The following is a 14,291-nucleotide window of genomic DNA, read 5'->3' on the forward strand; positions in this document are numbered from 1 at the left end:
CTTGCACGGATTAATTTTATTTCCATTATTTCTTATGGGGAAAATTCATTCACATAGCGAACATTTCGCATAACAGCCAGCCCTCTTGCACGGATTAAGGTCGCTATGCGGGGGTCCACTGCATATATATATATATATATATATATATATATATATATATATATATATATATATATATATATATATATATATATATATATATATATATATATATATGCATATGCAAAAAACCACTGTGAAAGAATAAAGAAATTCCAAGCGCTTTCGTGACTACTCACATTATCAAGGAACAATGAAAGTAATGCATCAGAGGCAGGCATATAAAGGGTCTAGCCCACACCTCACTATCACATCCCACAAAGCAACACCTGACGAGCGACTCATAAGAAAGGGAACACTGCAGCAGGCCCGCTGGCCCAACTAGACAGGTCCTTCACACAACCCACCAACAAACTATTCTACCCAAGAATTAAGAATTTTAAAATTTATTATTTGTCCAATGTATTATTAAATTCTTCCCAAATTCTATTAATTATAAATGGATCTAATTTATATAAACCAAAGGAAATATTCATATTATTGTCAAAACTGCTTTTTATGGAACAAGATTCAACTATATTCCTGTCGACCATGGACTTGCTTGATACAACTTTCTCAACTTTTTGAAAATTAATTGGATGGTTATAATCTCTCACATGAATAAATAGAGCATTGGAATCTTGTCCAGTTCTAATGCTATATTTATGTTGTTTTAATTTTAGTTCGAGATTTTTACCAGTTTGACCATAATAAACTTTATCACAAATTTTACAAGGAATCTTATAAACACATTCATCAGCATTTTGGGGGAATTCTTTATCAAAAGTTTTTTTTACTGTATCAAGATTTTTAAATACAACTTTGAGATTAAAAGTCTTAAGAAGAGAAGGCATATCAACCAAGTTTTCATGGTATGGGGGAACCAACATATTTTTAGTTGAATAAGGCTGGTTGTCCCTTTTTGGATTGTAAAAAGTATTTCTGTTGAGTTTGAAGAAAATAACTCATTGCCTTTTCTAGATGTTTTAATTATTAAGGGTAATAATGAATTCAAATTTAAAATTTACAGAAAACCAACAAATAACTGTTCCTATGTCCACTATTATTCTTCCCATCAAGATAAAGTTAAACTGTCTGTTTTCTCATCAATGTTTTTGAGAGCTTTACATATTTGTAGTCCAGAGTTCATAGATGAGGAAATATCCAAAATTTATGAAATAGGTAATGATTTGAAATATCCAAGAAATGTAATTGATAAATCTTTTAAAATTGCTAGAAATACTTTTTACAATCCAAAAAGGGACAACCAGCCTTATTCAACTAAAAATATGTTGGTTCTCCCTTACCATGAAAACTTGGTTGATATGCCTTCTCTTCTTAAGACTTTTAATATCAAAGTTGTATTTAAAAATCTTGATACAGTAAAAAAAACTTTTGATAAAGAATTCCCCCCAAAATGCTGACGGACGTGTCTATAAGATTCCTTGTAAAATTTGCAATAAAGTTTATTACGGTCAAACTGGTAAAAATCTCGAACTAAGATTAAAACAACATAAATATAGCATTAGAACTGGACAAGATTCCAATGCTCTGTTTATTCATGTGAGAGATTATAACCATCCAATTGATTTTCAAAAAGTTGAGAAAGTTGTATCAAGCAAGTCCATGGTCAACAGGAATATAATTGAATATTGTTTCATAAAAAGCAGTTTTGACAATAATATGAGTATTTCCTTTGGTTTATATAAATTAGATCCATTTATAATTAATAGAATTTGGGAAGAATTTAATAATACATTGGACAAATAATAAATTTTAAAATTCTTAATTCTTGGGTAGAATAGTTTGTTGGTGGGTTGTGTGAAGGACCTGTCTAGTTGGGCCAGCGGGCCTGCTGCAGTGTTCCCTTTCTTATGAGTCGCTCGTCAGGTGTTGCTTTGTTGTGGGATGTGATAGTGAGGTGTGGGCTAGACCCTTTATATGCCTTCCTTTGATGCATTACTTTCATTGTTCCTTGATAATGTGAGTAGTCACAAAAGCGCTTGGAATTTCTCTACTCTTTCACAGTGGTTGTTTTGCATATTCTGAAATCACCTGTTTACTGTGATCTTATATATATATATATATATATATATATATATATATATATATATATATATATATATATATATATATATATAAATGAATTTTAATTTCCATTGTTTGTAATTATTTTATTTCCTTGTAGCTTTTCGTTCATTACTTTACTTGTCAGTTTGCAGAGAAAGCCTCTCTGGAGTCACCATTTATGTAATACTGGGATATTTGTTCCTACATGTGCATATGCATGTGCTAACAATTCATGTGCACCTCCTTCCCCTATCAAAAAAATGAGCTATTTATTGCCAGGTACCTTATTTGTTTTTCTTCAAAAAATTATGAGAAAATGTTTTTTCTTGTTTGTTATTCAAACAACTATCATGACAAACTTGACCAAGAATCGAAAAATGCTTATAGTGCCTGCCTTCATTCCTAGAAGTAAATTGCTTAGATAATTCAAGTGGGCTATTTTGAATGAGCCATCAAATTATTTATTTTCTCTCTAAAAATCCATGAACAATTACAAATTCATCATATATGTGAACATTATTCAAGAATAATAAAATTTGTTCACATTTTGTGTAGCTCATTATTCCTTTGGATTACAGCTGCTCTTCCATGGGATGTGCCTTGATAGCAGTGAAGGGCTTTTGATCAAGGAATGGGAACTACCATCATCCATGAATCATTCCTGATTACTTGCCATTCCCCATGGATTTAGTTCTTGCCCAGGAATGAAAGTATAATGCATTATATGTAAAATATAAATGCATTTTCCTTCCTCTTTGGCCTCCACCCCTCTTCCTGCAGCTGTGATACACAATGGATAAAGATACAGTAGATCAGTGACTGCCTAGTGATCTCTTATATGACATTGAACATTATCCAGTGGTCCTGCTCGATCCTGCACCTAAACATTCTATATAATGACAAAGAAATGTGCATCAAAAAAGGGACCATAAAAATTTATGTAATCATGCAGTGTGGTTGAAAACTCAGCCACCATTCTCTCCCTGAGGGGTGCCAGATAAGCAGTGATTTGCTGTAATAAATAATAAAATTAACATTAGCCACAACCATCTTTATCTCTCTCTTTTATTACTTTTATATATAATTATTTCCCAAGACAATTGTGTTGTGGTTGCCTACATGGCAGCCAATATTAGAAAAATAATAAATATCTACTTCATGGATGCATTTTGGTAGACAACTGTCTACTTTGTGGCGCAGCCCTTCACACATGAACTGAATTCACCGTATATCTCATATTTGTCCGAGTGTGAGTCCATGGAGGATAATGTTTGTTATTTTAGAGGTTGTTATGATATGTCATTTTTAATTTCTTCATGGTTTTTGTTAGCTCCATAAAATTACAATACTTGTATCAAGTGCAACAAATTAATACAATTTCATAACCATCCAACTGAAATGTTACTAAGCAACCATAGTGTTACCTTGAGCAAATAAAGTTCACTTCTGTGTCTCAAATTCTGTTTTCACAAATTCGGAGATCAGAATTTAGCAGTTATTGGTCACTAAACACTTTCAAGGATGAAGAGGTAGCAGGTCAATACTTTCTTATTTGAGAGTGTAAACACTTGCAGATTATTATTATAATCAAACAGAAGCATTAAACTGACTATGATGATACAGCTCTGCTAAAAAACACTTGCAGACGACTGCAGTAAACTTGATAATACCAGTACCCAAGGTATTTCTCACAAGAAAATTAACGTTTTAAAATTTGATTATAAATTACCAAATGAGTCTGGGATCCTGCATTTGTGAGTCAACTTAGCCTTGACTTTCCTTTACACAAGTTCATTTTCTCATAAGTCACTGCTCAATTTTCCCCATAATAATCTTGTCAAGGAAACATGACATCCTAAGTTTCAATATTAAAAAGTTGTTAACTTAATTGGGCACTTTACATTTATCTGTAATAAATAAATAAAATTATACAAAAGAAACCCTTTTATTACTTAGCCCATTACAGTAAAAATATTTTATAAGCCTATTCGCATAGTTGTCCACACCAGCATGAAGATAATTAGTCAGACAAACACATAAATACCAATTAGCTGGGGATAAAAAAAAAATAAAATAATGTAAATTACAATTACCATATTCATATGGATAAAAATTAGCTTGAGATGTAAAAAGAGATTAAATGTAATTACACAATATAAGATGAAATTTCAGCAAGAAACTGATCTAATATGGTGGACCAAGGGACACTATTCCTGGAGGCTCTGTCAAAATAGCATGAAGTGACTGAGAAAGATTATGCTTCAATACATGTCGTTTTAATACATCCTTGCGAGCAAAGGCCTTAGAACAAACTTGGCAAGTGTATGGCCTATAATTAGCTTGTGATGCAAGGTGACGCTGAAGATTGGAACGGTTACTAAAAGACTTGTCACAACATCGACATCGAAGACTAAATCGTAGAGGCTCACAGTCCATCTGTAAAGAGTAATAAAATAAGGATTAGCACACTGAATTTTAAAATACTGTAACAAGTTTCAGGGTGGTTATTTTATTTTGTTGAATGCCTTACTTCACTTGGATGTAACCTCACATAGCATCTTTTCCAAACATATTGTGTTTCCTAAGATGTGCAAAGACAACGCTTGAAGCATTTATCAGTGGATCCCATGTGCTTGTTTGGCTAAAATATAAAAGCTGTGAGTATCACTTGCCTTGAAACACAACACTATGTCGAAAGAACAAAGACTGCTCTAGCAAACTTGCAAAGATGAGGCTGTGTCCAGGTTGCTACTCAATCAGCCACTATTCACAGCTGCCAGTGCTTAAGCAGAAAGAGGTTTAATGATTTTATGGATTTTTTGTTATTTCATAGGATGACATGAGACTCCATTTCTCTGTGATTATCTTACCAGACATGCTTCTGTCTCAAGTCTCAAACATCTCAGACATCCTCAAGTCTCAAACACTTTCACTGATGATCATTATTAAATAAATACAAAGTGTTATGGGAGCAAGGGGCTAGTAACCCCTTCTCCTATATAAATTACTAAATGTAAAAAAAAAGAAAAACTTTATGAGGGTTACTTTTTTCAAGTCACCCTGCCTTGGTGGGGGATGACTTGGTAAGTTTAAGAAAACAAAATGTCATAAGAACAGAAGAATGGAGGAACACTGCAGAAGGCCTACTGGCCCATACAAGGCAAGTCCTTATCAAAACCACCCCTACCCAAGAATTTACTCCCGTACCCAATGACACCAATTAAACCCAGCCTCTCCCACTCATATATTTGTCCAATCTCTTTTTAAAGCTACCCATTTGTCATGGCAGAGTGTATTCTCTCTCATACAGTAAAAACAGGTCTTCTTTATTTATATGCACAATAAAAGACCATTTCCACTGAAATGTCCAGTAATAGTAGCCATTCTGTGCTGATAAGAGATGGATAATGTAATGAGTGCAGTTCACTTCTAAAATATAGAGGAAAGACTGACAGCAATGAGAGCAAGGAGTCTCTTGTAAACTATTTTGTAACTTTTCCCTATGCCATTATGTAACACTAATTACTGAATACATAAAATACAGCAGCAAAATTAGAGAGATGGTAGAGACAAGTGGAGGGAATAAAATTGGCAGAAAGAGATAAGGTGATGAATTACAATTAATGTAGGCAAATTTATGTCAAATACTAATATAGCATAGTTTTACCAATGCTCTTATATGGGTGTGAAGCATGGGTGATGAATGTTGCAGTGAGGAGAAGGCTGGAGGCAGTGGAGATGTCATGTCTGAGGGCAATGTGTGGTGTGAATATAATGCAGAGAATTTGTAGTTTTGAAGTTAGGAGGTGCGGGATTACCAAAACTGTTGTCCAGAGGGCTGAGGAAGGGTTGTTGAGGTGGTTTGGACATGTAGAGAGAATGGAGCGAAACAGAGTGACTTCAAGAGTGTATCAGTCTGTAGTGGAAGGAAGGCGGGGTAGGGGTCGGCCTAGGAAAGGTTGGAGGGAGGGGGTAAAGGAGGTTTTGTGTGCGAGGGGTTTGGACTTCCAGCAGGCATGCGTGAGCGTGTTTGATAGGAGTGAATGGAGACAAATGGTTTTTAATACTTGACGTGCTGTTGGAGTGTGAGCAAAGTAACATTTATGAAGGGGTTCAGGGAAACCGGCAGGCCGGACTTGAGTCCTGGAGATGGGAAGTACAGTGTCTGCACTCTGAAGGAGGGGTGTTAATGTTGCAGTTTAAAAACTGTAGTGTAAAGCACCCTTCTGGCAAGACAGTGATGGAGTGAATGATAGTGAAAGTTGTTCTTTTTCGGGCCACCTTGCCTTGGTGGGAATCGGCCAGTGTGATAATAAAAAAAAAAAAAAAAAAAAACTAATATTAATAATTTGTTTATTCTTGAGCCCTTGTTCTTTTGTGAAAATCACAAGTGCTTTCACACCAGGCCATAAATACAACAACAACAATAATAAAGAAAAAATGCTAAAGTTTATATTCAAAAGTGACAGTATGATCATCAGAATTGAAAGCTCTAGAAAAGCGATGTGCTTTCATCTGAGACTTGACAGAATGAACAGATTCCTGGCAACCTGTTGAACAATCTAGGAGCTACATTAAAAAATGGCTCTTTCTGCACATGATTTCTTCCCAACAGCACAAGGATCAATTAGTCTCAAAAAGGGTTCATGGCAATTCACAGAATCATTCCCAAGCCTAATGTACAAGGTAAGAGGATATCAGTAAGTTTGTTAATGTTAATAAACAGAGTAGCTCATACAAGTAAGGAGCAAAAATACCAGTCTAGCTGCATGACAGTACAGATTGAAGTCTTTTAGCAAGTAGTTAGGCATACCCACAGACAAACAATCCAAGCATGCAAGAGCTGTTTTTGATAATGTCAACAGAATGAGGACAGCCAAAAGCCCAATTATGGTTTGGTGCAAAACAACTTGTTGGTGAATAATAAGTCAGAACAACACTCACACAGCTAGCAAATTCCCAAGAACAGCATTACCCTGGAAAATAGTCTAAGAATGGCAACTGCGTATGATAAATGAACAGGTCCTGAACTGCAAAATACCCTAAATAACTGACAAAGCAGCTGAGTCTGCTTGTTTGTTGTTCTAAATATCAATGTGTCCAGGGACCCTTCAAAAGACAACTTCTTTGCCTTTACTAGAAATGCTACATAACCAAAGTTGTATACAAAGGACAATGGAATGAGAGGAGTTGAATTTCTAGAATGGGTTGGGTTTGAATCCATGGTGTATGATGTGGCACTATACAGGAGGGCCCCACTTATCCAGCAGGTTAGGTTCCGGGCTACGGCTTTAAAGCGAAAATGGCTGTAGAGTGAATCACAGTATTTTTCACTTTGAAATGCACATAAAAGTTTGGTAAGAAAAATGATGTATAATAAAAATTTACTCCTCTCAAAATCACTAGTATTAAGTAGTCTGTAAGCATTATGTTTAATCTGCTCAATATGCCCTGGCATGATAGTGGCTTTGTACTTAACAAATCAAAATTGTAATCACACATTGTAAACATTGCAAAGAAATAAAATCTTTATCTTTTATCTTTATAACATGTTTACACTATCATATATTAAGTGAGCAATATAGCTAGACTTTAAAAATACATATACATTACACATGTTACTTACCTTAAAATATTTTCATCCTTAGCTTATAGTGAGTGGTGAATATATTTATTGTAAGAAGTCTGAATAAATGAAGAATGGGTATAACTGAAACCCGCTGTATTAGTGAAATGCTGTAAAGCAAATCAATGTAAAGCGGGCCCTGCCTGCATTATTTTTTCATGGGGAAGTGCCAAACTTGTATAGGTCATACAGTACTTGTAGAATAGAAGGCAATGAGGCCTGATCCAAGGAAGGGGAAACCAACTAACATTCCTTGAATCAAGGCAGTCTTACCTTGAAGGGTATTAGCTCTATAGTACTGTAACTAGTATCGGCTCTTGCTTGATTGTTTTGGATACCTGGAGTTTACCTGGAGAGAGCTCTGGGTCAATGCCCCCATGGCCCAGTCTGTGACCAGGCCTCCTGGTGGATCAGAACCTGATCAACCAGGTTGTTACTGCTGGCTGCACTCAATCCAACGTACGAGCCACAGCCCGGCTGGTCAGGTACCAACTTTAAGTGCTTGTCCAGTGCCTGCTTGAAGACAGCCAGGGGTCTATTGGTAATCCCCCTTATGTATGCTGGGAGGCAGTTGAACAGTCTCGGACCCCTGACACTTATTGTATTGTCTCTTAAAGTGCTAGTGACACCCCTGCTTTTCAATGGGGGGATGTTGCATTGTCTGCTGAGTCTTTTGCTTTCGTTGTGAGTGATTTTCGTGTGCAAGTTCAGTACTAGTCCCTCTAGGATTTTCCAGGTGTATATAATCATGTATCTCTCCCACCTGCGTTCCAGGGAGTACAGGTTCAGGAACTTCAAGCGCTCTCAGTAATTGAGGTGTTTTATCTCCGTTATGCTCGCCGTGAAGGTTCTCTGTACATTTTCTAGGTCAGCAATTTCACCTGCCTTGAAAGGTGCTGTTAGTGTGCAGCAACATTCCAGCCTAGATAGAACAAGCGACCTGAAGAGTGTCATCATGGGCTTAGCATCCCTAGTTCTGAAGGTTCTCATTATCCATCCTGTCATTTTTCTAGCAGATGCGATTGATACAATGTTATGGTCCTTGAAGGTGAGATTCTCCAACATGATCACTCCCAAGTCTTTGACGTTAGTTTTTCACTCTATTTTGTGGAAGGAATTTGTTTTGTACTCTGATGAAGTTTTAATTTCCTCATGTTTACCATATTGGAGTAATTGAAATTTCTCATCGTTGAACTTCATATTGTTTTCTGCAGCCCACTGAAAGATTTAAATCGGTTGATGTCCACCCGGAGTCTTGCAGTGTCTGCAATGAAAGATACTGTCATGCAGTTTCAGGTGTCATCTGCAAAGGAAGACACGGTGCTGTGGCTGACATCCATGTCTATGTCAGATATGAGGATGAGAAACAAGATGGGAGCGAGTACTGTGCCTTGTGGAACAGAGCTTTTCACCTTAGCCGCCTCAGACTTTACTCTGTTGACTGCTACTCTTTGTGTTCTGTTAGTGAGGAAATTATAGATCCATCTACCAACTTTTCCTGTTATTCCTTTAGCACGCATTTTGTGCGCTATTACGCCATGGTCACACTTGTTGAAGGCTTTTGCAAAGTCTGTATATATTACATCTGCATTCTTTTTGTCTTCTATTGCATCTAGGACCTTGTCGTTGTGATCCGGTAGTTGAGACAGACAGAAGCGACCTGCTCTAAACCCATGTTGCCCTGGGTTGTGTAATTGATGGGTATCTAGATGGGTGGCGATCTTGCTTCTTAGGACCCTTTCAAAGATTTTTATTATATGGGATGTTAGTGCTATCGGTCTGTAGTTCTTTGCTATTGCTTTACTGCCACCTTTGTGGAGTGGGGCTATGTCTGTTGTTTTTAGTATCTGTGCAAAGTCTTTTGAACTATTCAGTGATGTTGCTGTTTCCTTGTTATAACGTTGTGGAGCACACACTAAGTGCATATAGAAACAATCACAAGACTCTGCTTCTCTTAATCAGATCAGAAAGATAACAATTTACTAAGGTGTCCCATAGCTCGATTGCTAGCGCACTCAGCTCATACACTGAGGTCTGGAGTTTGAATCTCCTCTGGTACAGCTGGAAAACATTAGGGACATGTTTCCATAAGACACCTACTGTCCCTGTTCACCCATCAGTAATAATGGGTACCTGGGTGTTAGTCAACTGGAGTGGGTCACATCCTGGGACAAAACTGAGTTAATTTTCCCGAAATGCTCTGCATAACAAGCAGCTTTCTATATAGTAGCATGTCATTGATGTCAGCTAGGCCTGCATACCTTGCACATGTACTTGTACCAAATAAAGACATTATATTATTAATATTAAGTTTTGCTTCATGTAATGCAAACTGCATTAAGGCTTCTAAGCAAAATATGTTCAAGCCAAACCCTTTTAGACTATGCAGTAATATTACTGTATAAGAGGCCAAGATGCCTGATTTGGGACCAGATGATGAACTTTGCAATCTGAAGCTGCAGGTAGGTACAGTAATTGAGTGAAATTCTCTCACAGAAAATATAACTAAATTGGCTGAGTTAACTAAATAAATATGAACTTAAATTATGTACTGTATTAGGATTAAGTCTCAATTTTTCCCTCAGACTTCTGAAAAAAAACAAAAAAACTGATCTAGATCATAAAGCTTGGTAAATTTATGTCAAGCAAGAATTTGAACATGGGATTACTCTACTTAACATAATTATAAAAGATGCTCTATATAACATTTATAAGACATTAAAAACTGATTCAGTAATAAATATATGTTGCCACAACAGTAAAACACAGTAAATATATGTCCAATTAAAAGTCAACAAGTTGCCACAACAGTAAAACACAGTAAATATATGTCCAATTAAAAGTCAACAAGGATTTCATAACAGAATCTCACAAAAAGTTAAACTCCAATAGTGAGTCACAAGGCTAGTGAGAACCAGATGTCATAATTTTTACATTGAAATTACCTTTTCTCTCCCTAACTTAGATAATGTGACTAGACTAGGAACTATAATACATGCTATATTTTGTCAATTCGTAAAGGTGAATCATATTCACCTAATCAAATGTCTGAATAACATAAATTTGATTGAATAATATAAGGCAGTGGTTCTCAGTGGAATCCACCTAGACTCTCAGGGAAGGAATTTCAAATTGAAGGGAGGACCTGGGGAGGGAGGTGGTTATATAATCACACAAACTTTCCTGTGGATGCAACATGTGGGTATAGGTCTCTGTCCTTGAAAACTGTGCCAAACGTTTGCTATCATCTGGCGAGCATGAAGTCAGTCACACTCAGCTAATGCCTCCCTCATGTCTAGTGTGCCCAGAGGTAAACAATCTTGTGCTTTCTTGTCATTTCTTTAGGTTTAATGCCAGCTTTGGTAGTTTACCATACAGATATGTTCAGCATTACGTAATCTAGAAGGTGATATAGTGTTATTAGTCTAACACACCATAAAAAGCTGATAAATTGCTAATATCTAAGTTTTCTAGTAAGTGTGTGTATTATACTGCCATAGTGGAAGAATCTTTTGGTAAACATACGATCATGGATGTACATACCATTTTTCATGGTTGTGGGTGATTTTATGGATATTATGGTAGCCATTGATATTCATACATGTCTCATATCCACATATAGCTAGTTGTGGGCCACTGTATTGTTTCTGAGTGTGATATATGATTATCTTTTAGATCAGCTGTATAATGATGTAAATAATTTACTGTTTCCTAATTATTTAAAGATGGGGAGGATTTGGAAGAGGGAGGAATGTGAGGTGGGACATAATTAGGCTAAAGGAAAAAACAGGTTAACGGTGCCATTTATTTATGAATTACAGACAATTGGCATCATTTATAAGAAATCCTGATAATCAGGCTCATGATATTAACTCTAATATACAAACTTAAGCCAATTAAACACAGGTGCAACAAAAATATAAATCTATAATGTGTGCAAACTTACATTAACGGAAATGTGTGGAAAACTGTAAAAAGTTTATTACTTGTACATCTATTCAATACTGTTGTGGCCTAAATTAATATCCTTATCAAGAAGTACAATACAGTTTTTAACTTAATGGTAAGAAGACATACACAATATTTTTGAAGAGCAGCTGTGAGCTTTATAAGGAACTCAAGGAAATTTAATGCATATATGAATGTACTTATGAAAGAAAACATTTAGAATAAATTACTATTGTAAATAGACGAGAACCTGCAGTGAGAACTGAGGGGGAAGGGGTTCTGTGGTGCAAATATACTGTACGTACTGCACACTCAGACATGGTCATAGTAAACACATAAATAATGATGAAAACATAACTGATGAGTCTAAGTTGATGGGAGAGATTTTCATGAATTATGAAGTAGCTTATCATTGTTAAGAGAAATGATGTGAGATATAGTGACAATGCATGAGTCACTGGCTTTGGTGTACATGAAGGTAAGACAAAATTATGACCTTTGAACAGTGATTCCAAGTACAGCATGTACAATACTGAGTATCAAAGTCATAGTATGTAAATCAGAATATACTGTACTGTACTTCATAAAGAGGGAGGAGGAAGAAGTGGACCTAAGTGGAGGTGAGCATGGAGTGCTTCACAGCGCGCCTGATGGTACTTAAACTGGTCCCTTCGGTGGAAGGTTTTGCCGCAGGCAGAACATCGTAGGCGATGAGCAGTGGGCAGGTGGCCCTGGCAGTGACGAATCATGGACTCTGGGTAGGAGAAGGTCTTGCGGCAGAGAGGGCATACCGTGTCCGAGCCACACACCATGCGGGCCACACGACGCGGAGACACCCCCTGGGCCAACAGAGTCTGCAACACACCCGCAACCATGTTAGTACTAACCACCGCCACCTCAAAACCATAGATAGTTTCCACCACCAAGAGTCATCCACCTCTAACATACAAGTCCCATGTGCCCAGTATAAGCTAACATCCTCTATTTCTATTATATAACCAGCCAGTACTCTTACTGGAGTACAGATAAGTCGGTAAATAGAAATGTGAGAGCAACACACATCAGAGTTTGGTGACTGTCATACCTCAAATTGAGAAGTGTGTCAGCAAATTTTTAACAGATGGTATCCTTACACAGTATTTTATCCTGATTTGTAAGTCATCAGTAGGATGAAGTGGAAATATAGCAAGAGATCATAATTTAAGGATAGTTGGCATTCAGTACATACTAGACTCTGTACAAAGGTACTGTATATACTGTACTGTATTATAATACTGTACTGTACTATGCTCCTGCCACTCCTATATTCAATCAGTATATAATATTTCTTTTTATGGAAGCCAAGGGTATGAGAATTATATGGTCCCATTGTTTAAAACCCATTTTCTCAGAAATTATATGTAGTCAATAACCACTATCAGATTCTTTTCTGGAATGAGGTTTATTCTTCTCTCTAGAAAGAAAGATAATGCCAGATTCTATTTTTTTTACATACACTAATTTGACAGCTAATTACATAATTTTTGAACTACCGTACTGCAATTTACCTTACTCAGTTAATTTACAAAATATTTAAACAAGTTATACACCACAGTAAAAAAAAATTCAAACAAAAATACTTCCTTATAGCAGAGAATTTTAGTTTATTTAATACTGTTTAACAATGAGGGTTTTTCTCTCACAAATATAACCAATTAAAGTTGATTATTTCCGAAACATAACTTTCGCAAAAGTATGAAATCGGTAACATTTGTTTGGAAGATCTAAAATGCTGTATCATCCCAAGCAGTGGAAGTAGCTGCAGGCTCTGCAGGAGTATGAGGATCTCTGGCTACTCTACCACTACGACTACTTGTTTGATGTCGATGGCGCAGCATATGGTGATTTAAATTAGATCTATCACCAGTTCGGTATGGGCAGTGTGGACATGCAAAGGGCTTTTCACCAGTGTGTGTACGCAGGTGTGTAGCTAAGTATGTGCGTGCAGTGACATTGCCACACACTGGACATGCCACCCGCCGCCCAGACCCCATCTCTCGTGCTGCCGCCCCAGACATGGCCCGCCCACCATCCATAAACGCCACGTCCTCATGCGAGCTCCTGGTGAGTGCAGCCAGATACGCCCTCTGGAAAGAGGAAGAGCAGTTTGAAGTGTGGCTGGGCAGGAGCGACGTGAGAATGGAAGTTACCCAGCAAGCAAACCACTCTTTATTAATTCGCATTCTTACCTTTCATTTACAGTACATCAAGTTGTTGGAAGTTAATATATTTTCAAGAATAGCAAAATTAAAGTACACGAGTATGCTTTTTGTGTAAGAACTATGGCTAGAGATTCCATTACAAGATAAGAATTTTTAATATTGCAGACCGTGAAGTTTTCTTACTGCATTATATTTTATCATCCAGAGGCGGAGTCTTTATTTCCAGTAACTTGTTAAATAAATGCATCACCGATGAGCATTGAGTAAAAATAATAAAAGTTTTAAAATATTGAAGCACTTTAATAAAAAGAGCAAAGGATACAGATCATTATCAGAGCTTTCAAACTGGAAATTCTTGTTACAACTTC

The 14,291-nt window shown here is 36.6% G+C and overlaps 1 protein-coding gene across 3 annotated transcripts in view; it reads right to left on the reverse strand.

Moving 5' to 3' along the window:
- Positions 1–4,317: 4,317 nt before the first annotated feature.
- The window catches only part of LOC128695675 (protein tramtrack, beta isoform), a 520,376-nt gene continuing 510,402 nt past the window's right edge, over positions 4,318–14,291 (reverse strand). Inside the window, exon 5 of one of the 3 annotated variants that reach the window (XM_070093365.1) lies at positions 4,318–4,584. In XM_070093365.1, coding sequence (XP_069949466.1) covers positions 4,333–4,584 — 252 coding nt within the window. In that variant the 3' untranslated portion in view covers positions 4,318–4,332. Of the gene's footprint in view, positions 4,585–11,604; positions 12,577–12,608; positions 13,849–14,291 lie in introns of those variants that run through there. The other 2 variants (XM_070093360.1, XM_070093343.1) reach the window with 2 other exon arrangements.

This window comes from Cherax quadricarinatus, chromosome 42 (assembly GCF_038502225.1).
Source record: "Cherax quadricarinatus isolate ZL_2023a chromosome 42, ASM3850222v1, whole genome shotgun sequence".
Taxonomy (NCBI): domain Eukaryota; kingdom Metazoa; phylum Arthropoda; class Malacostraca; order Decapoda; family Parastacidae; genus Cherax; species Cherax quadricarinatus.